This window comes from Aquarana catesbeiana, linkage group LG08 (assembly GCF_042186555.1).
Source record: "Aquarana catesbeiana isolate 2022-GZ linkage group LG08, ASM4218655v1, whole genome shotgun sequence".
NCBI classification, from domain to species: Eukaryota; Metazoa; Chordata; class Amphibia; order Anura; family Ranidae; genus Aquarana; species Aquarana catesbeiana.
Window position 1 is genome coordinate 142553884 of NC_133331.1, and position 26620 is coordinate 142580503.

General features: G+C 43.4%; 1 protein-coding gene across 1 annotated transcript in view; it reads left to right on the forward strand.

The window, feature by feature from the left end:
- The first annotated feature begins 17127 nt into the window (after nt 1–17127).
- PIK3AP1 (phosphoinositide-3-kinase adaptor protein 1) overlaps nt 17128–26620 on the forward strand; it is a 212025-nt gene continuing 202532 nt past the window's right edge. Inside the window, exon 1 of the mRNA XM_073596509.1 lies at nt 17128–17593. Within this exon, the coding sequence (XP_073452610.1) occupies nt 17581–17593 (13 nt within the window). The 5' untranslated portion in view covers nt 17128–17580. The remainder of the gene's footprint in view (nt 17594–26620) is intronic.

Consider the following 26620-nt stretch of genomic DNA (forward strand, 5'->3'; position numbering starts at 1 on the left):
AAACTTACCAGTCACTAGCACTGCTGAAAAATGAGCTCCATCCTACGGCACTGACAGGTTGGACTGTCAGATGAGCCGGCTTAAGTGCTGTCCCCCATCGAGCTGGCGTGTGACGTCACCAGCTCGATGCGGACGTGAAGGCGCCATTGCACATGCCCGGGGACCAAGATTCCCATCTCAGCTACAAGTCCCATGGGCACAGCGGCCACGACCAGAGCCGACATGCGCAGTAACTACGCATGACGGCCTAGTGCGCCACCCCGCCCCGCCCGGACTGCAGGGATGGGAAGCGGGGCACAGAAGTGACCCACTGATGGAATTGATTTCCCAGGGAGCGCGGCGCAGTGTGGGCACATCTCAGGGATGTGCCCCGGGCGTCCGTATGGTTGCGATAGGCCACCCTGACACCGGTGAGGGAAGAGGGCTGGGAGCGACCTGGCAAAGGGAAACCAGAGAGGCAACCGATCGGATGGAAAAGGACCACACACATTTCAATCCGATCAGTAAATCAGAGGAACAAAGCGCTGTGAAAAAACACACAAAATAAATCAAACAATTAATTACAAACATTAAGTTTATTACACATTTAGATATATATCTAAATCAAAGGTTATATGCTTGTAAATACAGGTGATTCATAATAAGAAAAAAGAAAATAATATATTCAAACTAAAATTGGAGACTGTTAGGGAGGGAGGAAAAAAGGGGGGGAGGGAAGAAGGGTGAGTGTCAGATGAAAAAAGACACAGGTTATGCTGGGAAATAGAGACTGAAAAACAAAATTAATGAAAAGTAAAAAAGAAGGATGATTGAAGTTACATGGGTCGCTAAACAGATTCATAGGAAGGATTTGTAACTCAAGCTCTCATTCAAACCCGGGAAGTGAGTGGCCCTAAGGGTGTAGATCCAGCGGGCCTCAAGCTGGAGCAGTGTACGATCGACACTGCCCCCTCTTTCGTCCAGCGGGATGTGCTCCAAGGCCAGGAATTGAATGGTGTGTGGATTGAAGTTGTGACATATACCGACGTGCCTGGCAATAGCAGTTGTCATTTGTTTTTTGAGGATAGGTTTTATATGATCCCTTATCCGTTTAAAAAAGGTCGCTTTGTCTTTCCTACATAAAAGCCGCCACAGACACATTGAGCCAGATAAATTATGCCCGGGGTTTGACAAGTCACGTTAGATTTGATCGAATGCCACTCCCCATTGGGGAGTAAAAAACTAGATTTATTGTCTACAAATTTGCAAATGTCACATTTACCACATGGAGAGATGCCTATATTAGTTGGGTTATTATTAAGGGAAGCTTCGTTGAAGTGGCTGTGAACTAGGCGATCCTTTAATGAAGGAACTCGTCTAAACGTTATCTCTGGGAATGAATTTATATATTTCCTGGCTATTGGATCAGCTGATAGAAGTGGCCAAAATTTAGTTAGAATTTTTCTAATCTCGTTATGTTGATTGGAATAACGAGTAATTAGTCTGACTGTATCTGATTTTTTAGGGGGTTTGTTTGAAAATATTAGAGAGTCTCTATTCTGGGCCTTAATGCGATTATATGCCCTCTTAAGGCATGAATGGCTGTATCCCCGAGAGAGCAGTCTCCTGTATAGATCCTTTGCAGCTACCTGGAAGTCTGAATCCTTGCTGCAGTTGCGTTTAAGACACAAGTACTGGCTGTAAGGGATACTCCTTAAAAGTGAATCTGGGTGTGAGCTATCCGCGTGGAGGATTGTATTACCAGCGGAGGGTTTTCTGTACAATGACGAGTCCAATTTGCCCTTAGTGTCAATGGAGATAGTTAAGTCAAGGAAGTTGATCGCGGTTTTACTGTATTCCATAGTAAATCTGAGATTGAAGTCGTTGTTGGAAATCAATCTCAGAAAATCGTTTAGCTCTGCCTCAGAACCAGACCAAAAGATCAACACGTCGTCTATAAATCTATACCATGAGGCGACCCTTTCCATGTAATGGACCAGGTCGTCTCTGGAAAATACAACCTTTTCCCACCCCCCCAGGTACAGGTTGGCATACGATGGGGCACATTTGGTCCCCATCGCAACCCCCTGCACCTGGAGGTAGTGGGAAGAGTTGAACATAAAGACATTGTGTCTTAAGATGTAATCAAGGAGTTCCAAAACAAATTCATTATACTTATCAAAGGAGGGGCCTCTTTCAATTAAATGGTTTCTCACTACTTCAATGCCTTTACTGCGGGGGATGGTATTGTACAGACTTTCAATATCGAGTGCCACCAGCCATGTACCTGGTGGAAGTGAAATGCCTTCAATAGTTCTTAATAAATCGATGGTGTCTTTGATATAGGAGGAAAGAGAGGTAACATGGGGATGTAAATAGCTATCGACCAGACTGCTTGCATTTTCCGTAAGGCATAGGCATCCTGATATTATGGGGCGCCCAGGGGGCTCCAAAATAGATTTATGTACCTTAGGTAAGGCATAAAAGGTAGGGATCCGTGGGTCCCTTACATTTAAATAATCAAGGTGTTTTTATCTATAATGCCCTTATGGTATGCTCTGAAGATGATGTTGTAATATTCTGTATAGAAGTTTTGTATTAAAGTTTTCGAGATAGGTCGATACCACTCTCGATTGGATAGAATCTTATTGCACATACTGACATATTGTGATACCTCCATAATAACCAAGTTGCCGCCCTTGTCCGCGGGCTTGATTACTAGTTCCTGATTGGATTCAAGGGATTTAATAGCTGCTTTTTGTTCGACATTCAGATTTGGAGTTCAACTTTATGTTCAACTCTTCCCACTACCTCCAGGTGCAGGGGGTTGCGATGGGGACCAAATGTGCCCCATCGTATGCCAACCTGTACCTGGGGGGGTGGGAAAAGGTTGTATTTTCCAGAGACGACCTGGTCCATTACATGGAAAGGGTCGCCTCATGGTATAGATTTATAGACGACGTGTTGATCTTTTGGTCTGGTTCTGAGGCAGAGCTAAACGATTTTCTGAGATTGATTTCCAACAAGGACTTCAATCTCAGATTTACTATAGAATACAGTAAAACCGCGATCAACTTCCTTGACTTAACTATCTCCATTGACACTAAGGGCAAATTGGACTCGTCATTGTACAGAAAACCCTCCGCTGGTAATACAATCCTCCACGCGGATAGCTCACACCCAGATTCACTTTTAGGGAGTATCCCTTACAGCCAGTACTTGCGTCTTAAACGCAACTGCAGCAAGGATTCAGACTTCCAGGTAGCTGCAAAGGATCTATACAGGAGACTGCTCTCTCGGGGATACAGCCATTCATGCCTTAAGAGGGCATATAATCGCATTAAGGCCCAGAATAGAGACTCTCTAATATTTTCAAACAAACCCCCTAAAAAATTGGATACAGTCAGACTAATTACTCATTATTCCAATCAACATAACGAGATTAGAAAAATTCTAACTAAATTTTGGCCACTTCTATCAGCTGATCCAATAGCCAGGAAATATATAAGTTCATTCCCAGAGATAACGTTTAGACGAGTTCCTTCATTAAAGGATCGCCTAGTTCACAGCCACTTCAACGAAGCTTCCCTTAATAATAACCCAACTAATATAGGCATCTCTCCATGTGGTAAATGTGACATTTGCAAATTTGTAGACAATAAATCTCGTTTTTTACTCCCCAATGAGAAGTGGCATTCGATCAAATCTAACGTGACTTGTCAAACCCCGGGCATAATTTATCTGGCTCAATGTGTCTGTGGCGGCTTTTATGTCGGAAAGACAAAGCGACCTTTTTTCAAATGGATAAGGGATCATATAAAACCTATCCTCAAAAAACAAATGACAACTGCTATTGCCAGGCACGTCGGTATATGTCACAACTTCAATCCACACACCATTCAATTCCTGGTCTTGGAGCACATCCCGCTGGACGAAAGAGGGGGCAGTGTCGATCGTACACTGCTCCAGCTTGAGGCCCGCTGGATCTACACCCTTAGGGCCACTGACTTCCCGGGTTTGAATGAGAGCTTGAGTTACAAGTCCTTCCTATGAATCTGTTTAGCGACCCATGTAACTTCAATCATCCTTCTTTTTTACTTTTCATTAATTTTGTTTTTCAGTCTCTATTTCCCAGCATAACCTGTGTCTTTTTTCATCTGACACTCACCCTTCTTCCCCCCCCCCCTTTTTTTCCTCCCTCCCTAACAGTCTCCAATTTTAGTTTGAATATATTATTTTCTTTTTTCTTATTATGAATCACCTGTATTTACAAGCATATAACCTTTGATTTAGATATATATCTAAATGTGTAATAAACTTAATGTTTGTAATTAATTGTTTGATTTAGTTTGTGTGTTTTTTCACAGCGCTTTGTTCCTCTGATTTACTGATCGGATTGAAATGTGTGTGGTCCTTTTCCATCCGATCGGTTGCCTCTCTGGTTTCCCTTTGCCAGGTCGCTCCCAGCCCTCTTCCCTCACCGGTGTCAGGGTGGCCTATCGCAACCATACGGACGCCCAGGGCACATCCCTGAGATGTGCCCACATTGCGCCGCGCTCCCTGGGAAATCAATTCCATCAGTGGGTCACTTCTGTGCCCCGCTTCCCATCCCTGCAGTCCGGGCGGGGCGGGGCGGCGCACTAGGCCGTCATGCGTAGTTACTGCACATGTCGGCTCTGGTCGTGGCCGCTGTGCCCCGTGGGACTTGTAGTTGAGATGGGAATCTTGGTCCCCTGGTATGCGCAATGGCGCCTTCACGTCCGCATCGAGCTGGTGATGTCACACGCCAGCTCGATGGGGGACAGCACTTAAGCCGGCTCATCTGACAGTCCAACCTGTCAGTGCCGGAGGATGGAGCTCATTTTTCAGCAGTGCTAATGACTGGTAAGTTTACCATACACTGCTCTACAAATACCAATCTGCGTTAATCTCCTATTTACCATTCATTATCCCTGTGTCTCTTATATTTTTGTCAGTGATTTATTTAAAGAGTGGATTCTCCTTTTCTAACTTGTTAATAATGAGACAATGTGTCCATTACCATACAGTTAAGTTTTACTGGAGGATGAATACTCAAACCTCGGCTATCAATTTTAACTTTACTATATTCCACTTGTTTATATTCCTAGTCTCTCAAATTAACTCTTTACCCCCAGAAAAGTCCCCTTTTCCTATGATTGTGTTTCTGCTTTTTTATCAGCATTACTGAATCACTTCCTGTAACTACAACCTAATAGACACTGATGACTGCCTCCACCTTACAGGTGCTGCTCTGACCAATCAATTGAGTAAGTGCTTGTGAGTTCTTTCACCCCTGAGCCAATTAACTCTTTCTTATCCTCCGTGATTATTGATCAAAAACCTGATCAAAAATCTCAATAAGCTAATATTTACATTGACAGCTACAAAACTTAGTTATATATTATATATTTACTCGTTTAACATCACCAAATAGTTCCCCTTGTGACACACTGAACTTTATAATCCATATACAGCTCCACCTTTCTGTCCCCTGTGGTTGCACATTCGGCCTCATCCTGGTCCTGGTCCAGGTTGGTGCACGCTGGTAGCGACAAAGGTTTCTGGGTCATTGTGGGGGTAAGCATTTTTTTAATGCTATTTCGGAGACGACATTGCGCTAGTTTATGGTTAATATGTGTGTTACTTTGATTTCTTGTACAAATCATAATGTCAATTTTTGCAATTTCTGTTTTTATTTTTTCTAGAACCAATAGGAGTGTTAAATGATGTCATCTTCAGTTTGCATAGCCCTTGATAAAGCGACAATGCGAAACATGTCGGGCTAGTATGCAAATACATCATCTCCCAAATTTATTTCTACACTCTAACCCATTTTTTTTTCTAAACAATAAGCTTTTATTGATGTTAAAATATAGCATTTGTACAATCATACTAACATTTGTACATGAGTATCATATAAAAATATAACTGTATATAATTGAATTTAATGATAGAGTATTTTACTAGGGAAACCAATAAGATGGCTTTGTAATCAGCCTATCTTTACATCAATTGTTTATTTGAAATACTCTGAATTTATGTTTTAAAATCTATTATTTAATTCAAGAGAAAAATAAATTCAAGGGTCTATAAAAATACCCTTCTAAATATATATAGTAACAGAAATGAAAAGTAAAGAGAGGGAAAGAAGAGTAAATAAAATATAAGAGAGATGTAATTATTCACATTTCTTTATGTTAAGAGGTATATCCCTATGTGAAAGTGTTATAAGAATCAGAAAATTTAAAGATGATCCATGGCTGCCATATTTTATTAAAATTTTCTGTATTCCCTTGTGCTGTTGCCCTGATCTCCTCCATACCTTTGAGCAGATGTATCTCTTCCAACCATTCTTTAATTGTAGGTGCGGCGGTGTTTCTCCAGTGTCTTGGTATTACTGTTTTTGCTGCTGTGATTAAGAATCTGGTCAAGGAGTTTTTGTATTTTTTTAGGGTGCAATTGGTCTAACCCTTTTTGACCACTGTGTTTTTATTCAAACTGAAATTTCATGAATTTTGTACAAACTGTATGTTTTTTAATGGTTGAATTAAAAATTGTATTTTTTTATGAAAAAAACTTTTCTATGTCTAGTTCACTTGCACCGTTAAAATCCCTTTATTCCCTTCATAACTTATAAACAAAATAAAAGGACTTTTCGTTACGTCGGTGTGAGACATTCTCTTCAATTCAGCACATACATGGCAGGTGAGTCAGGGCGTGCATCCGCGTGAGGAGTCTCACCCAATTAACCTTGCCTTGATCTACTCACCTGGAGTGGCGGTTTCCTTTGTTGTTCAAAGCAGAGGGACTGGCAGGAACACCAGGGATTTCACACAAAGGATGCAACACAAAGAGAACAGGACACTTTTTCATACAGGTACATGGTACGGCAGTTACATATCAGGAATATAAAATGTTGGGTTTACATATTCTTTTAACCTCCCTGACGGTATTCCCGAGTGTGGCTCGGGGTTAAATTTCAGCACCATTAGCGGTAACCCGAGCCACACTCTGGATTACATCTCAGGATCCTGGTGCAGGTTACTTACCTTGTCCCCAGGATCCTGCGATGTCCCCCCGCGGTGTCTGCGGGCTCTGTCCTCTGCCCGAAGCCTCTCTGTGCCAGGCTTCGTTCCCTGCGAGCATCGCGATGCACGGGGGCGGAGCCTGGCGGCAAATTCAAAAAAATGTAAAAATCATAACACATACAGTACTGTAATCTTATAGTACTGTATGAAATCATTTCACATCCCTTTTGTCCCCAATGCTTTGGCCCATGCCCTGCATGCAGTTTTATATTATATATACTGTTCTTTCTGCCTGGAAACTTGAGATTGTCCCTTTACATCAAAAGTGGCTTTAGACCAGCTAGAAAACAGTGATAGTAAATTAGAACACTTGCAGAATTGAGCGATAGTGAATCGTGGGGAAATTTTTTTTATTATTATTATATATTTTTTTTTTATTATTTATATTTATTTATTATATTATAATTTATGATTTTGTGTTTCAAACTTCATCATACTCCGGATATCTACTAGACAATGTGTTATTGCTAAGAATTATAGGCCTACAATATAAAACGCCAAATTTCTATGCAAAATAATTGTACCGCTTTGAGATGCAAAAATCTGAAATAATCATACCGCCAGGGAGGTTAATAAAAGACATATACTTTAAATATTTTGGGAGACTCTTAGATGGACCCACACCAGAATATTGGATTTTCCACCTAAAATAATACTAATAATAATATCAGCTACTGTATACAGAATTGCTTTTTGGGCTATAGGTTAGCCTAGAACATTTGATCAAATTTTAGGCAGAAGGATAGACATTACATACACTGTGAATGGCAAAGGCATTAGCAATACTCCATATTGTTATTACCCCCAGCCAAAACAACACCTTGTGATATGGAAAGAAGAAATGGAAATCAACAGTTTTTTTTTTAATTTGTCATTGTTTGCAACTTCCAATTGAAAACACAAAATTATTTGTATATGTAAAACATTTTTGTATAATAAAATACATGAGTGCTATACTATATTATCTGACATGCTCTACTGCCTACTTTTCACAGTTCTTTTTCCCGTGGGGAGATCAGTTTACTTCCTCTTTGTTATATAACCATGTTGCAGTGGTAAAAACATAATATTTAATTTCTTAGCGTAGATAAGTCCTCCAACAGATATTGAATTTACTGATTATTGTTGTGCACTTGTCACAGCCTGGGGTCAGGTCTGGAGACCAGTAGCTATAGCAGTAGAGAGACTCCCACTGACCAGCAGGATAGGTATACAAGCAGGTCACCCTGGCGGATGACAGAGGTTCACCCTAGGTGCAGTACTAACTGGCAGTGATGTATTTTGGTTTTGTGCTGCCCTAGGTAAGACTAAAATCAGCCCCCCCCCCCCCCCCATCTACCGTTCTTATCTCAGGGTCTGATGGGGAACCTGCAGCTGTTCTCAGTGAACAGCTGTGGCTTCCTCATCAAACCCTGAGACATGATTTGTCCACGTGTCATGTAAAGAGTTACTGCCCATGATCTGATGTTCGCGGTGATACCTCACATGTGCGGGACACTTTGCCATTGCGCGCAAGCACCGGAGGACGGGGGCACTTTAAACTTTTTTTTTTTTAAATAATAAATTATTTTATTTCTTTTTAATTTTACACTGTTGCTTACATTTTTTTTATCACTTTTATTGCTGTCACAAGGAATGTAAACATCCTTGTGACAGCAATAGGCATGTGACAGGTACTCTTTACGGAGAGATCTGGGGTCTATAAGGCCCCAAATCCCTCCTCTGCACTTAAAAGCATTTTTGAATGCTTTAGATTTAAAAAAACAGGTGCTGATGGTTTCCGAATAAACCGGAAGTGATGTCATGTCATCGCTTCTGGTTTAATGTTATGAATAGCCGATCAAACCCAATCCCGGCTTTGTTTGTTTGTCCAGCCAGCCAACGGACATGCCGGCTGGTTGCTTGGGTCTCCTGGTGGGACAGGAGAGCCAGAGAGAGCCGCAGAAGGCAGCAGGAGGGGAGGAAGTCCCCTTCCGCTGCTCATAATAGCAATTGAGCAGCTAGAAAGCTGCTCTGATTGGTATTACAAGAGATCCAACCCCCAGCTCTAAAAAAACAATACTGGAGTGATGCCTGTAGCTGCAGGCATCATTCTGGTGCAATCACAGAAAGGATAGGAAGTGTTTAAAGAGTCGCCTCTGCCCTTCTGCCTGGGGGTGGCGCTACCCCCTTGAAAAATGCCACCTAAGGCAAATGCGTTGTGGTAGATACTCCCCTGCTAACTGGTATTCACCAGACCTCCTGATGGTGGAGATGGATTTTGCTGTGTCTTAGTACCAGTTACCAGTCCTCAGGATTGCCCCACCAGGAGGTGAGCAAGCCAGGGTCCAGTAGCAGATATAGCAGGTAGGGATCAAGCAGAAGCGTAGTCAGTAAACAAGCCATAGGTCAGTAACAAGTGGTTGTAGGATTGGATCAAGCAGAAGAGCAGTCGAGGAACTAGCTGTCAGAAACCATGAATCAGACTGAGACAGAAGTACAGTTAAATCACACTTGTTTAATAATAATACAAAAAGGTAAACAGTGTAAAAGTAGTCAAAACATAGCCATAGTTCAGGAACCGAAACGGATAGTTAGACAAGCCAAAACGACAGAGAGCCAGAGAACAGCGTAGTAGAACAGCAAGCAGGGTCTGGAGCCAGAAGGAATGTCAGCCAAGCATATATTTATTAGGAACACAGGAGAGCGTCTCTAGAGATGTGACCAAGGAGAAGGCAGAGATCATCTGGACTGGACGGCTTAAGTAGGCAGGACTGACGAGCAGGATATCATCAACAGGTGAGTCACTGTGGAGAGAAAGGAGCTGGCAATTAGCCGACATCTGAGCGGCCAGCCCAGAGAAGGAAGGGCTGAGCCCAACCCTGACAGTTCCCCCTCCTCAATGACCCCTCCCCCTCAGAGGACCACCAGGCTTGAGGGGAAAACATCTATGGAAATTACAAAGGAGGACACCGGCATGTACGTCCGAGGATGAGACCCAAGAGCGTTCCTCCGGACCGTACCCTTTCCAATGCACCAGGTACTGTATGCGCCCACGAAACCTACGGGAGTCAACAATGGACTGTACTGCATACTCCTCATGGTTATCAACCTGTACAGGGTGGGGACGAGGCACCGAGGTGGTAAAGCGGTTGCAGACCAAAGGTTTTAATAAGGAGACATGAAATACATTTGAGATATGCATATTAGAAGGAAGGTCTAATGCGTAAGCCACTGAGTTAATCCTGTGAAGAATACGGAAAGGCCCAATAAACCGTGATGCGAATTTCAGAGAGGGAATGCGAAGTCAGAGGTTGCGAGATGACAGCCAGACCCTGTCCCCATCCTAGTAGGAAGGTGCAGGCAGGCATTTGCGGTCAGCGTGGAGTCTGTACCTATCATTAGCAAGACGCAAACCCTCCTGGACTTGTGCCCAAGTGGAATGAAGACCACAGAGATGCTCCTCTAACGCAGGAATACTCTGTGGAACAAATGAGTCAGGCAACATGGAAGGTTGGAAACCATAGTTGGCCATAAACGAGGACAATCGGGAAGCAGAATTCAGGGCACTATTGTGAACGAACCCATGGTAAGAGGTCTGACCAGTTGTTATGATGGTCAGAAATATAGCAGCGTAGGAATTGCTCCAAAGACTGATTGGCTTGTTTTGCGGCCCCATTAGACTGCTGGTGATACGCAGAGGAGAAAGCAAGCTGAATTCCCAACTGTGCACAAAAGGCTCACCAGAACCGGGACACAAACTCACTACCCCTGTCCGAGACAATCACTTTGGGTAGCCCATGTAAGCGAAAGATCTCCCGAGCAAAAATGGAAGCCAGTTCCTTAGAAGTGGGCAACTTCTTAAGAGGAATACAATGAGACATTTTCGAGAACCGGTCAACCACCATAAGGATAACTGTGTTGCCCTGGGAGTTGGGTAACTCCACAATGAAATCCATAGACAGGTGGGTCCAGGGCCTCTCTCCATTGGGTATGGGTTGTAGGAGGTCCACTGGAAGGTGTCGTGGAGTCTTACTCTGAGTACACACGGAACAGGCAGCTACGAAGGTGGTTACATCAGGACGTAGACTAGGCCACCAGAATTGTTGGGAAATGGCCCAAAAGTGTTGATTCCTCCCAGGGTGGAGAGCAGCCTTGGGAGAATGGTAAGTCTGCAGCACGGCAGTACAGAGACACTCTGGGACAAAGCAGCGGTCACAAGGTTTCTCAGGAGGAGCATGGACCTCAGCAGCATGCATTTTGTCACCCAAAGGAGAAGTGAGACTGGTGCGAACCGTAGCCAGAATACGATCAGGAGGAATCACAGGAACCAAAACCAACTCCATCTTGGAAGTGGAGGAAAATTGTCGTGACAAAGCGTCAGCTTAGTACCAGGTAAGAAAGAGACAATGTAATTGAAACTAGACAAGAAAAGAGCCCATTGCGCCCTTCTGGGAGAGAGGCGTTTAGAATGTGAGATTTTTATGGTCAGTTAGAATGAGAACCAGCACAGTGGTACCTTTGAGGAGATGTCTCCATTCCTTCAGGGCTAAAATGATCCCTAACAGCTCTCTGTCACCAATTGTCACGTACCTGGTGGTTGAGCACGATATGCAGAGGGAGGCCTCTCTTACGTCCCTGACTCTCGGCCCCTGGTAGAGAAGACAGGAAGCACAGAAGTACAGGACAGCACGAGTGCCTGGCAGGATCAACGGCTGGTGGGCAGGTCTGAAGCCCCAGAAGTTGCTGAGACCACTGGAACAGCAGGTGGGATACAGCAGACTGTAAGCTGAAGCAGGCAGGCAGACACTCACAGGATGCAGGTGGATGGTCCCAGGGATTGGAACACAGGAAGGTCAGACAGGCCGGGTCATACACAGACATACACAGACAAGCAGTACAGGAGCAGATGCAGGAGGCTGGAGGATAGTCACAGAACAAGCCGGGTCGGTAACAGACTGGTACGGATGAGCCAGAGGATCAGACAGGAGCGAGGTCAGGTGCAGGCGGATGGCAAAGGATAATCACAAGGCAAGCTGGGTAATACAGGAATGGATCAGGAACACAGATATCTCTCAGGGAACGCTGTAGATCAGACAGCAAGATTTAAATAGCGCGCCTGGTGCCGGTAATCGCGCGATCGCACACTCCCGCACATAGGTGCGCATGCGTGTGCGCACAGGCACCCGCAAGCGCGCACCCACTTGCCCCCCCCCAAAGGGCAGCCTCCGGATGCCCAACCGGGCCAACTTTTCAGGGTGAGCTCTCTTGAAAGACTGGATTAGTCTCTTGGCATGAATGTTATCTTCCAGTTCCCAAGAATTTTCTTCTGGGCCGTAACCCTTCCATTTTACCAAGAATTGGGTCTGATTATTTATTTTCCGGCAGTCCATGATTGCTTCCACCTCATATTCCTCTTCCCCATTAACAATCACAGGCTCAGGGGATCCGTACTTCGTCCTGAAAAAGGTTTAGCAACAGCAGGCTTAAGTAAGGAGACGTGGAAAACGGTGTGTATCCGAAAGGAATCCGGTAGTTCCAACTCATAGGCCACCTCATTGATTATTCCCTTTACTGAAAAAGGACCCACGAACCTAGGACCCAACTTCTTAGGAGGGCAAGCTAGCCTTAGATTCACAGTGGATAGTCATACCTGATCTCCGGGCTTCAGGGCTAATTCTCCCCGTCTCTTCCTATCAAAGATCTCCTTGTTGAGTTCTTGCGCTTTAGCCATAGTTTCCTGTAGCAGTTTGTTATTTGTGTTGAAGAAGTTTATGGTTTCGAGAGCGGCTGGCACCGAGCATTCTGAGAAGGTAGTTAGGTAAGAATGATGGATGGTACCCGTAGTTGGCGAAGAAGAGAGTTTGTTTTATGGAAGAATGAGTAGAGTTATTGTAGGCAAATTCAACCAGTGGTAATAGGGAAACCCAGTCATCCTGGGAAAAAGGAGAGAAGCATCGCAGGTACTGCTTAAGAGTCTGGTTGGTCCTCTCCATCTGCCCATTTGTCTGTGGGTGGAAGGCAGAGGAGAAGGACAATTCGATGCCGAGGGATTTGCAAAATGCTTTCCAGAATCTGGAGGTGAATTGTATTCCCCTATCTGAGATGATGTTGGCAGGAACTCCGTGTAGTCTGACAATCTCCCTGATGAAAACCTGTGCCGTTTCAGGGGTGGATGGTGTTCCTTTCAAAGTGTGCCATCTTGGATAGCCGGTCTACAACTACAAATATGACGGTATGACCTTCTGTGGGAGGAAGCTCCACAATTAAATCCATGAAAATAAATCTTCAGGGCCTGTCTGGAATGGGCAAAGGTTTGAGCAAGCCCCAAGCCTTGGTTTGGTTACACTTGCTTTGGGCACAGATAGGGCAAGATTCATCATAATCTTTACAGTCTTTTGTTACCTGAGGCCACCAGAATGTGCGCTGCACCAGGTCAGCTGTTTTGGAAGTGCCGAAGTGCCCAGCTAAAACTTGGTCATGACAAAGTTCAAGTATGGTGACCCGGAGACTCTTGGGTATGATTTTATCATTATGCCATTGCAGGCCATCTCTTGCAAGTAACTTTCTTTCAAGAGAGGGGGGAACATTGACGGAAGCCTGTTTGACATGGGCAAGTAGATCTTCCTGCACCAGAAGAAAATTTTCCATGGGCAGAATTGTGTCTGGAGGCAGTTGTTCTAGAGTCACTGAACATATGGGACAAGGCATCTGGTTTTGTGTTTTTTGAGCCGGGACGGTATGTAAAATGAAAGGAAAATCCAGGGAAGAATAGTGCCCACCTGGCTTGACGTGGTTTCAAACGTTTTGCAGTTCTCAGATATTCTAGATTTTTGTGATCTGTGTACACTAGAATTGGGTGAGCTGCCCCTTCCAGCAGGTAGCGCCATTCTTCTAGTGCAGCTTTGATTGCCAAAAGTTCCCGGCTCCCAACATCATAGTTTCTGGGACAGACAACTTACGGGAAAAGAAGGCAATAGGTAAGAAGATAGACTTGGGTCCTTGGCGTTATGAGAGCACTGCACCGACAGCAGTTTTGAAAGCGTCAACCTCCAAGACAAATAGCAGGGCAGGGTCTGGGTGTTTCAACACTGAAGCAGAGATGAACAGTTTTTTGAGAGAGTCAAAGGCTGCCTGGGCTTCAGGGGTACAGTGGAAACGGATTAATTGCTGGTAAGCTGGGTAATAGGGGAAATAATGGCTGAAAAACCCTTAATGAATTTTCAATAAAAGTTCGCAAATCCAACGAACCGCTGAATCCCCTTCTTATCTGTGGGCACAGGCCATTCCAAAATAGCAGAGATCTTTTGAGGGTCCATCTTGATGCCTTCGATGGAAATAATCAGTCCCAGAAATTGTATGCTTTGTCTTTCAAACTCGCATTTTTTGGTTTTGGCGTATAGGCCGTGTTGGCAGAGGCGAACCAGAATACACTTAACATGTTTGCGATGACTGTCAATGGATGAGGAGAAAATCAGAATGTCATCCAGGTAAATGATAACAAATAGGTCTAAGTAATCTCGAATGATATCATTGATAAAGTGCTGGAAGGTGGCAGGAGCGTTGCACAGTCCGAACGGCATCACCAGATACTCAAAATGTCCTAATCGGGTGCGAAAAGCTGGTTTCCACTCATCACCCTTCCTGATGCGGACCAAATTATAGGCCCCTCGAAGGTCAAGTTTAGTAAAAATGGTTGCAGCCCCCAGCCTCTGGAAGAGTTTGGGTACTAAGGGGAGAGGATAGCGATTCTTGATGGTAATTTTATTGAGTTCGCGATAATCGATACAGGATCGAAAAGTATGGTCTTTTTTCTCTACAAAAAAGATGCCAGCTCCTGCCGGAGAGGTGGATGGGCGGATGAATCCTTTTCTCATTTTATCATCGATGTACTCCTTGAGTGTAACTAACTGTTGTTTGGTGAGAGGGAAGATTCTCCCAAAAGGGATCTCAGCCCCAGGGAGGAGTTTAATAGGGCAGTCATACACTCAGCGAGGAGGAAGTGTCTCTGCACCTTTTACTAAACACATCCAGGAAGTCGTGAAACACCTCTGCGACTGATTGGCGGATCTCAGAGTCCAGATATAGTAAGGAAGAGGAGTTGTTGGAAACCTCCTGAAGACAGTGTTGGTGTCAGGGACGTGCCGGTGCCCGTCGAGCGAACATGCATGCTGCGTGCGCACGAGGGGCTTTTCCAGGGCAGTTCAGCTGAATTCCCCACCGGGGGGCGCCGTCGCGCTCCCGCGCGCCCGTGCGCGCTAGCGCTGTTTGGCGCCAAGGACTCTTTAAAAGGTTGTCAGATGCTTCCATCAGGTGCTGTTCGTCTGCAGCTCTGCACCTGAGTTCCTGTATCCTGCCTGTTGTTGTTATTTGCTATTGACCCGGCTACGTCTGACTATTCTTCTGTCTCCAATCCAATCCTGACTCTGCTTATATCTTGTGACCCGTTGCCAAACCTCTGCCTGCCTGCCTGACCATTCTGTGATCATCCCTTCTGCCATATACCTGCCTGATCTCCTGCCAAACGGACTGTCTGACTCTGCTTCGCCTGTGTCCTGTGACGCTGTTCCAGTCTGCTCTTACAGCTCCAGGTTCTGCTGCGGCCATAACTTCTACCTGCCTGCTTGCTAACCAGCTTCTACCTGCCTGCATCCGCAGCCCAGCCATCCCAGAGGGATGTCTTCCCAGCTCCTGTGTCAGCCACCGCAAGGACCCGCACCAGGCACTTCTACCCACTGTGCTCAAGAAACCACTGTTCCCACTCCAGTGGCTCCTGAACCAGCGCTTAGGGGAGGTCTTCTTCTACCAGTCGGGCTCAACTACCAGGTATCTAACAGTTGGTGGCAATAAGGAGATGGGAAGGTAACCTCTCTGGTGGCCCAATTGATGTGGGGGTTGTGGGCCTGCAGCCAAGGCATGCCGAGGATGACAGGAAGCAGAGGTGATGAGATGATGTGAAGACGTAATATCTCTTGATGGCGGCTGGCAATGGTAGCTGGCAAAATGGTTGTCTCCTGTGTGACAGGTCCTGATTTGATGGCTGACCCGTCAGCAAGATGAACAAGCAGTCCTGGAGTCTTGGGTACTGGAACGGATAGTCAGACAAGCCAAAACGTCAGGCAGCCAGAGAACAGAATAGTAGAACAGCAAGCAGGGTCTGGAGCCAGAAGGAATGTCAGCCAAGCAAATCTTTAACAGCAACACAGGAGAGTGTCTCTAGAGATGCGACCAAGGCGAAGGCAGAGATCATCTGGGCAGGACTGACGAGCAGGATATCATCAACAGGTGAGTCACTGTGGAGAGATAGGAGTTGGCAATTAGCCGACAGCTGAGCGGCCAGCTGAGAGAAGGAAGGGCTGAGCCCAGCCCTGACAATTAGGCAAAGTTGTCTAAGCAATCAGGCAGGGAGCTGTCCAGGCTCTCAGGTTGCTCAGCAAGAAGAGTTACTACCAGACACAGCAGAGGTCCTGGGTTCAGATCCAGGCCCTGACAGCACTGGTGCTGGTACTGAAGGTGAAAGTACACACTATAGTATCATATGCTTTGTTCATATTTCATGTCTGAGGTTTACTATAATTTACAACCATAACTGCAGCAGAAAAAAAATATTTCTCCTACCCTGCCAGACAGGGCTGTGATGTATGGTATTTGGATATTTAGAGGAGGTTGAGAGCAATAGAAGGTACATTTTTGAGCTAAGAATACATACTTGAATAGAGTTAGACTTAGTAGACTTTCTCTGACTTCACCTATTGCAAGGGATTTTATGTCATTGACTTAATATATTGAAGTCATAGGATAAACAAGCCAACTAGGCAACTTACATTTTCATGTCATTGGTGGCAACAAGCATATGCTTTTCAAAGCACGTGTTTTCTTTAAAACACCATCGTTTATAATCAGGCACTACAGTGTTAAAAAAAAGTCTGCTGTATTAGCTACAAGACAAAGTACTCTTTGTTTTCATAGTACATAGTTCAGCTGTTAAAGTTTAATAGTTTTTCTTCAAGAGAACATTTATTATTAGTCAGTAGAATTTCCCAGTCATTCCAGTTTCCCTTTACCCTCCTCTATGGCACTAACAGCTTGGCAGAACACCTGGCGAACAGCGTACAGGGACAGTTTCCTCTATACAGCTGCAGCTTAGCAAGCTTGCATACATTACTATACAGGCAGCTATAGTGATGAGGGGGCTGTGCTGCAAGTGTTGTCATTGGTGCCTGTAAGACTAAATACAGGAAGTATAGGACACACAGAAATCAGGAAGTGCAGTCTATACAATATTACTGTAACTCTTTGCTTTAGCTGAGACTACAGGTGTGTGCACTTGTCCGTTGCAACACGTCAATCGACCGAGTGCTCACGGAGTCCGCTAACTATCTACAGGAAGGTGGAATATATTATCTGTTGGAATAAGGAGGAAAAACCCAATTGGAAAATGAAGAAACTTAACCACATGACAAGGATACTGTTTTCATTTTAACTCAAAAAGAACACATTTGACAATTTCAGAATGGCATCCAGAGGTATGTTTAATTATAGATATACATTATATATCTATATCTATAGATATAGATGTATATATCTATATATATATAAATATATATATATATATATATATATATATATATATATATATATATATATATATCTATATATATAGATATATATAGATATATATATTATAAACATATATATGTTGTTACATGTATATTTCCTTTAAAACAGACATTTCCTCCTTTAAAAGTTCCTCTTTCTTCGGTCAGCTTAGTGAATGTGCTAATTATACTTTCTGTTTCAAGGCTGAACTTTTTTCTTTACATGCAAAAGAAGATAATTGTAAAACATTTGTTGTTTTACTTGCAGCAAAATGTGAAGATGTTTTTGTTGTTGTTATTATTAACTTTATTTTGCAACAGAGTGAATTTAGAGATCTGATGTACCAATGTACCAAATAGGCTGATCTCACTTTGGGGAATGGGGTCATAGTCCACAGAGTGAGTTATTACATGTAGTAAGGTATTTCTATGTTTCCATATGGATCCAGACTAGGACTTTGAAAACTGTTTATATGTAATGCTATGATTTATGTTTTTGTCATATTATTTTTTTTTTTAAAGGCAATTGTCAGATGTTTGTGTACACTTAAGAGGGATATAGCAGATCCCAAACTCAACTTTTAAAATTTTGTGGCTGCACATGCTACCATTTTTTTTTTTATCCAATTGATGTGTGATTCAATCAAAACAATCAAATCTGCAAACAATCGTCATAACGTCCCTTCAATTGATTTAGAATTTATTTGGATTGGATTTGAGTCAATTGGCTACGGTGGAAATTAATTGATTGTTTTACATTAATCACAAGCACTGAGATACTTTTTTCATGGATACGAATGAATTTCGATAAATCAGATTATGAGATTACACGGTGAAAACAGAGATGCAATTGAAAATATAATATTGTATGTTACAATCATATCTTAACTATCGATCAAAATGCAATTCTCTGTGTGTGTGGCGTATCGATGGAATGGGTTGTCAACTATAGATCAAGTATGCTTATTGGAAGAGATATCTGAAAAATAACTTATTCAATTATCGAAATGTGTATGGCCTCAGTGGACCTTTCCACAGCAGTATGGTAACCTGATAGTGAGAATTAGTACTAGTTGCTTGGGGCAACAAAACGAGAGCTCGGAGAACTTCAGTTAAACAATTTTTGCCTAGTTTACCCACTTCATGCAGTGGAAAGGCGGTAAAAACAGGCATCTAAGCCATGGTTAGATTGTTGGTAGCTATAGGCAAGGTTTGAATGAAAGATTACAAAACATCAAAGAGTTTTTGGACCCGTGATTCCTGGTGTATGGAGGTCTCCACCCAGTGGCAGCCCATCCATAAGGGGTGCAGGGGCACCGCCCCACTTATCCATGTGCCCAGCCCCTAATCTACATGTAGGGCCCCCAGACGCATGAATTTTTTTCAAAACACATGATTAGAGCCTGAGGCTCCAATTGGCTTAAAAAAAGGGTGGGCTCGGGGTGCAGAGCAGAACTTGTGTGACAATAGCAAATTAATATTCGCCATTGTCTTCCTAATTCTCCTCCCGGCCAATCAGGAAGCGGGTCCTGAGACTCCAATGGCCAAGGAGTCTTAGGACTCCCGGCCAATTGGGTCTCAGCATCCACTTCCTGTTCAGCCGGTAGGAGGACCAACGGCCCCGGAGCGAGGAGTAGCTGGAGCGAGGAGCAGCAGCCCTACCCCGGATCCTCGTCATCTGCCTCCTAAGGTATGGGTGCCTCTGATCGCCGCCTTCCCATCCGTCTCCTACGCACAGGGTAAGGGGGGGACGGGGGGTTCCCGTCGGTATCCCACGGCACTTCGCTAGGGTTGCAAAACTTTGGCAAACTAGCAGAGAGTGCAGAACCCAGCACCCTCCAACCAGCATAAGGAAACTCTAACATCCTGTCCTGAAATGTGTGCATGAACAGCTACCTCAGCTGTACATTGCCATACATGCAGATGTTAAGGAGTCCTAAGTAAATGTTGGGTAATTGCGGTGTCAGCCCTAGTGCTACTGATGCATGCTAGGTATGGAGTTGAGTGCTGAAACAAATGTTTCCTCCTTGTGCTGTGGGACACAGCCCAGACCTACAGGACATCAAAATTTTTTTGAAATAACCAGGACAGTCCAGCAAAATCCAGGACATTGGGAGGTGTGATAATGCTGGTGTCATAAGGTAACTAGTGGATTTTACTTAGAAATATATGGATGATGCATATCAGAGAGAAACCAGGAAGTTTGGATCACATAACATGTCATAATAGGACCTGTGTGGAATTTGGTGAGATCAATAATGCAATAATATTGAACTGTTCTCTGCCCACAGCACCCCTGAAAGCCTTATTCTCACTTGATTCAACAAGATATTGCTTAAAATCTTCTAAGGGCAGGACATGCATGTGCAAAACACTCTTAGTTCAGTTTTCTAGAGTTTGTACTGCATGGTCCAGTAGAGTATAAACTCTCCATAAGATTGAATGAAGTGTGCAGTGTTCTTGTGCTGGCGTGCCTCAAAAGATTTTGATAAGCATTTCAGCTTTTTTGTGGGCCATATTTTAGTTCAAGTGCAGACAGGTTAGTATAAGACTTGCACGGAGGGCTTGGGATGGGGTACACTACAATATATTACACTTAAAGCATGTTTACAGAATTGTGCAAGCAGTAGAGCCCTGCACAGGTACTTTCAGCTGTCCTAAATATGCAAATTCTAATAATGCAAAGCTAAATGTATGCAAAAGCAAATGGGGGGGGTGGAGTTAGTGCCCGTGAGGGGGGCAGGTTTGTTCCCCCCCCCCAAAATACTGAGTACCAGCTACCACAAACTCCACCAATTCCATGTGAAAAACATATGATAGTTTGCCTATAAACAAAAAGATAGCTAGGGGTTCCAGATAATCCCATTTTTGTAGGATGGTTTTCCGTGCAACAAGGGATATAACAATAATGCCCGTACACACGGTCGGACTTTGTTCGAACATTCCTACAACAAAATCCTAGGATTTTTTCCGACGGATGTTGGCTCAAACTTGTCTTGCATACACACGGTCACACAAAGTTGTCGGAAAATCCGATCATTCTGAACGCGGTGACGTAAAACACGTGCGTCGGGACTATAAACGGGGCAGTGGCCAATAGCTTTCATCTCTTTATTTATTCTGAGCATGCGTGGCACTTTGTCCGTCGGATTTGTGTACACACGATCGGAATTTCCGACAACAGATTTTGTTGTCGGAAAATTTTATATCCTGCTCTCAAACTTTGTGTGTCGGAAAATCCGATGGAAAATGTCCGATGGAGCCCACACACGGTCGGAATTTCCGACAACACGCTCCGATTGGACATTTTCCATCGGAAAATCCGACCGTGTGTACGGGGCATAAGGAGTTGTTTACTGTCCCATTAAGATTTTGATATCTAGTGTGTTAGTTAAGCCAAATAGTGCCCATTCAGGGGTTACAGGTAACTAGTTTATTATATGTATGGTAGCATAATGTACTACTTGGGTTTCAAAATTATTTAGTCTTGGGGCATGCCCAGAAGGCATGACAGTGGTGTTGTCTTTTAGAAGGTAAAACAGGAGGTGAGGCAGTGACATAAAGCTTTCTTACCACCTTTAGAATGTCCTCTAAAAAGCGATCCACCGCGGATCGCTCTCAAGAGGGCAATGGTAGTGTGAACAAGCCCTTTACAATAAGAATCTTTATTTTTAAAGTGAAACTAAACCTTCCTATTCTTTACAGCTAAGGAAGCTTAGTATGAACAGTAGTGAATCATTCACATTGTACAGTATGACTCCATTTGGTCTGAGAGCCCAGCATGCTCTCCACCACTAAGAAGGTCATTATGTGTTAGTGCTTTAAAAGGTTTTCGATATGAAGGGGTCACCACAAAATGAATCTAGCAAGCCCATTGCTTATTTAGTCATCTTATCCTGAGATTAAGGCTGGGTTCACACCTATGCGGATTGGATGCGGATTTCACCGCATTCAATTCGCATAGCAGGAGATTGTGACCGATTCTCTATGGAGCAGGTTCACACATCTCTGCAGCGGCTCTGTTGTGAATTGCAGAGGAGCTCTGTGCGTCATTTGGTCAGTTTCAGGTCCGAATTCAGCTAAAAATTCAGGCTGAAATCGGATCTGAAACTGTGAATGGAGTCCGGACTCCATTCCATAGGATGCATTAAGGTGAAAAAACACGAGCCTTTACAACCCCTTTAATAGCACACATTGCCTTCTTTGGGTATAACTGTCACATACTACTCCAGGAGATTTTGTGAAGGATGATGTGTTTTCGCTTAAGATTCAATGGTCCTGCGATACCGTGATGAGAGAAGGTCAGATATGCTTTTGTAGTATTGCATTGGGATACCATCTTGTTCAGGGCTCTTCTCTGGTATCATTTCCTTCAACACGAGCATGAATTCCTCAAAAGAGGGGCTTCCAGGAGGGAGGACTGTATTGAGCCAGGAACTTCATAATCAGATGCTTCCATCTGTGTTCCAGGGAGGTGTTAGCCCTCTGAGAATGGGGAAATAAAGGGGGAGGCCATATTTGGTCGCCCTTTCCTCATGGGATTGTGGCATCGGCATTTAGGAATCAATTTAAGGTCTCTCGGGTAATCTTAAATTTGATAGGCTATTTAGGGTCAGGCGATTCAAAGGGTTATAGAAAGTTAATAGACTAATTAGGGATTGGTCAGTTAAGGTCAGGTGTCATAGAAGATTCTAGAAGATTAGCAAATTAGATAATGATTGGTCAATTTAAGTCAGGTGTTTTAGAAGGTTCTGGAAGGTCAAGAGGTCAGTTAGGATTGGTCAGTAAAGGTCATATGACCTTTTAGAATATTCTAGGTCTCTTATGGCCTATTTAAGGGAGACTTTCAGTCAGGAGTTTGCCAGGCACCAGAGAGATTACAGCGCAAAGAGCTCCCCGCCCTAATATCCCCCCCCCCCGTCGCGGCCGATTTATGTGGTGGCTCCCTTTGGTGAACAATCAAAGGGGAGTCAGCTGGAGTCTCAGTGGCTGGGTTGAGTATGGTTTATTGTTAAATAAAATTTTGGTTGTGAATATGTTTTATGAGAATGGATTTGATGTTATAAATAAAAATTAATTTGGTATTAAAAAAAAAAAAAAACAATAAATCAGGCCGTGGCCAATTGTATTCAAGAAATAATAGAATAAAAGAAATCTTATTATACTTAGATTTGTGTGGTCTATTTATTTATTTTGCTATGCATGTTTGTGGATTTGCATGATGCCTACTATCCCATTGGCTGTATTAGGTTTTGAATTGTTTGGCAAGATTATGTTTTGAATTGTTTGGCAATGTCTTCATTGTTAGAGTGCACTAAACCTGCCACATCAATAATGTGATGAATAGTAGCTCCTGCTATCAGGGCTTGCAGGATGTGTGATCTTTGTCTATGAACTTCTGACAGAATGCTAGTTTGCTTCTCAGGTATGTTACCTTTTATGTTGAGAGAGAATAGGTCTGATTTACTTATAGTAGGGGGCATAGTGAATGCAGTCTGTGCAGATGCATCACTATATAAGAGCTAATCTCTCTGGGTCGATTTTATGAAACTTACTTAGAAACACACCTAAACTACTCAGAGCCCTTTCACACTGGGGCGGTTTGCAGGTATTATTGCGCTAAAAATACTGCCTGCAAACCGACCCAAAACAGCCGCAACTGTTTTTTCAGTGAGAAAGCCCGAGGGCTTTCAGACTGAAGTGGTGCGCTGGCAGGAGAAGAAAAAAACTCCTGCAAGCCGCATCTTTGGAGTGGTTAAGGAGCGGTGTATTCACCGCTCCTAAACCACTCCTGCCCATTGAAATCAATTGGGCAGCGCGGCCATACCGCGGCAATAGGCAATATGCGAGTGGTTTTAACCCTTTTTCGCCCGACAGCGGGGGTTAAAACCGCACCGCTAGCGGCCAAATACCGCCACAACAACGACGGTAAAGCAGCGCTAAAAATAGCGCTGTTTTACCGACGACGCCCCCACCGCCCCAGTGTGAAAGCAGCCTAAATCCCAACTAAAGGGATATGGGGATTTCTTGTTAAAAAAAAGGTATATGGGGGATTAGAGATATCAATATAAGAGCAATGGTCAGCAGAACTGGAAAGCTTGATGTGGGGGGTGAACTTGAGGAGCTTCAAACTCCAAAATGACTTATTAGGTAGTGATCGTGTGCTACTTCTGCTTTCTTCCTACTTGTGGATTAATTAAGCACACCCTTCAGCTAATTTACATGTGTGTGAAATCCTCTGACATTTTGAAATTCTGTGGTAGAATTTTCAGAGATTTTTGAAAGCTGTTTGTACTGCTGCATATTATTGTTTGCAATATTTTATTATGCACTTAAAACGGTATTAAACCTAAAATACAAAATGTAACATATCGCAGCTAACCAATCATTAGATGTAGTGACTGTATTAGTTTTCTTTTTGTTTAGGCTTTTTCCCCCCTCTGTTTTCACCTGGTGATCTGGCCAGTAACACACCTCCTGTATTAGAGTGCCTACATTTTGGATGCAGGAGCCACGGAGACAGTTAATCTCGAGGGAGGAGAGGGTTAGATGCAGTAGCAAATTTAGATACACTAACAAATTGAAGCCAAACACCTGCTAAGCAATTTAAGCAATTGCAGCAACAGGTTTTTTTTCCTTTTGGGATAAAGGATTTGCATAAAGAAATAGAAGCTGGCCATTGTAAGCAACCCCTGTTAGTGGTAAATGGTTTGTCCCACCCCTCTAACTGCTACCTCTGCAGGACAGCTTGGTTTGTTGAAAAACAACAGACATACTGGCCAGATCATCAGGTGAAAATAAAGGAAATAAAGCCCCTTTGTTGTCCCTGTGTAAGCTTCTAATTCATAATGCATTATGGAAAAAAGGGAGGAGAGTCAAATGCTCCCCATATGCCAAAAGGTAAGTATCAACAACAGAGGGACACGCTATCTAGTGAACCGCTTAGATTGCACTAAATTATAAATTTCATAGATTACCTTTACTACTTAATAAAAAACGTTACCACTGGTTTTACAATTTGAATTAAAAAAAAGCCAGATAGAAGTTTATAGTTACTATCATAGTCAAATTGAATTTAAAAACACATTGACTGTAGAAATAATCCCCTTCTTTCTTGAGAATAAAAGCAATTTTGTGTCCACTGAATGTTAGGGTTGTGACTCTTGCTTCAACCCACACAAACTCATCTTTAACGTAGAAGTTAACAAAGGTCAACTAATAGGCATAAAAGACTAAGCCCGGGTTCACACCTATGCGAATTAGATGCGGCTTACACCGCATCTAATTCGCAGGACATTTTAAAATACATTCATATGAATGCATCTGGTTCACATATGTGCGTTGCATTCGCACTGCGCATTGCACAAAAAACGTGTGCGTTTTTTGGGCATTGCGGTGCGAACTACAAGCCTATTATCTCCTATGGGAACGCATCTGATTCGCAGATGCATTGCGTTCTGAACAAGGAATTTCTACTTCTCCTCACTACACCTCCCCCTCTCCCCCCCCTCCTCCCTCCCCCTCTCCCTGCTCTCTAATCCTGAGCAAAAACGCAATGAATCCTTTGAACAGGAGATTTTTATCTCACCAGTGAAACCTGAGCTTCAATTCGCACCGCACAAGTGTGAAACAGGGCTTAAGGACTTATACAGGGACCTCAGTTTGTGTAAGAACAGTGGTGCAGAAAGGATTTACAAAGCATTTTGAAACTGTAAGTAAGCCTCTGAAGGCTTCTAGCAGCTTGTTTTAGATCACAGTCAGCACTTACATTATGATCTCTGTTTAAAGGGAATCTGTCACTTTGTCCATTCAGGACAATGTACACAGTTCTCTTGATAGTGTACCCCCACCTCCTTCCCCACTGAAAAGCTAATCCACAAGACAACCTAGGCATTAGCCTAGGGCCCGTGGATGTCCAGCGGGCCACGCTACAACCACAATGCTCCTACTTTAACCTGGGGGATAGTGCAATTAGTTAAAGTTGTGCACCTGCATGTCACTTTTCAAGAGAGGATGCATTTGTATCCAGTTGGTGTCTGATGTATCCCTGTCAGTATAGACAATGCAAATGAGGCAGCTTGTCTGTGCCTCAATTAACAAAAAATTAAATGAGAGTAAGGCGCTTCACATCCTTAATGTCACCACACAAAATGAAAATCCTGTATCCAAGTGTGATATGTATGTTCTGTTCAACACCGTGCTCAGTGTCTCTCCACTCACTTCTCTAACTTTAAAAATGTGCTCTACCACTTGCTGCACACTTATGCACTCACCACAGATATATGACCTTTTATTATAAAAGTTCATAAAGCGCTTTCCAAATATGCAACTAGTCCTTTTAAATGGCCTGGATCAAAGTACGATCTGCTCCTCTCTCCCAGGAAAAGTAATGACTCAGCCCCAGAAAGAGATAAATAATATTATAGTGTAGTATTTATTGCATCCAAATGAGTAAACACTATAAAATCCACAAGTATTACACTCACATTAAAAGGTGCCCAGTACCTCAGCACCAATAAAAATAGTCTGGTTATTGCAAGCACCACCGCTCTGTCCTTGGAGTTGGCATGCGTTCCAAAGCCCAGAACTGGAAGTGACGTTACTACATTACCGGAAATGTCTGATGTAATCCTGCCCACTGCGTTTCGCAATCACAGCAGCTGCACTATTTGTATTATATTCATATATAGTTTAAGTATTTAAACATTAAGGTTTGTTTAGAACTAAATCATTTGGGTAGGTTAAGATTAATAGAAGGTGCCTGCTGTTCATTATTATCTTTGTCTGTGCCTATTGCAACCCTTATCATTGCCAACTGAAGGGAATGGGGGTTGCGAGGAGTTGTTACCTTGTCTAGGGCCTTATTCCACTTCTAATTTGTTCTCTCTATTCATCTATTAGAACTGTAAGTTTAAACGCCCTAAGGCCCCTTTCACACATGCAGACCGTTTGTCT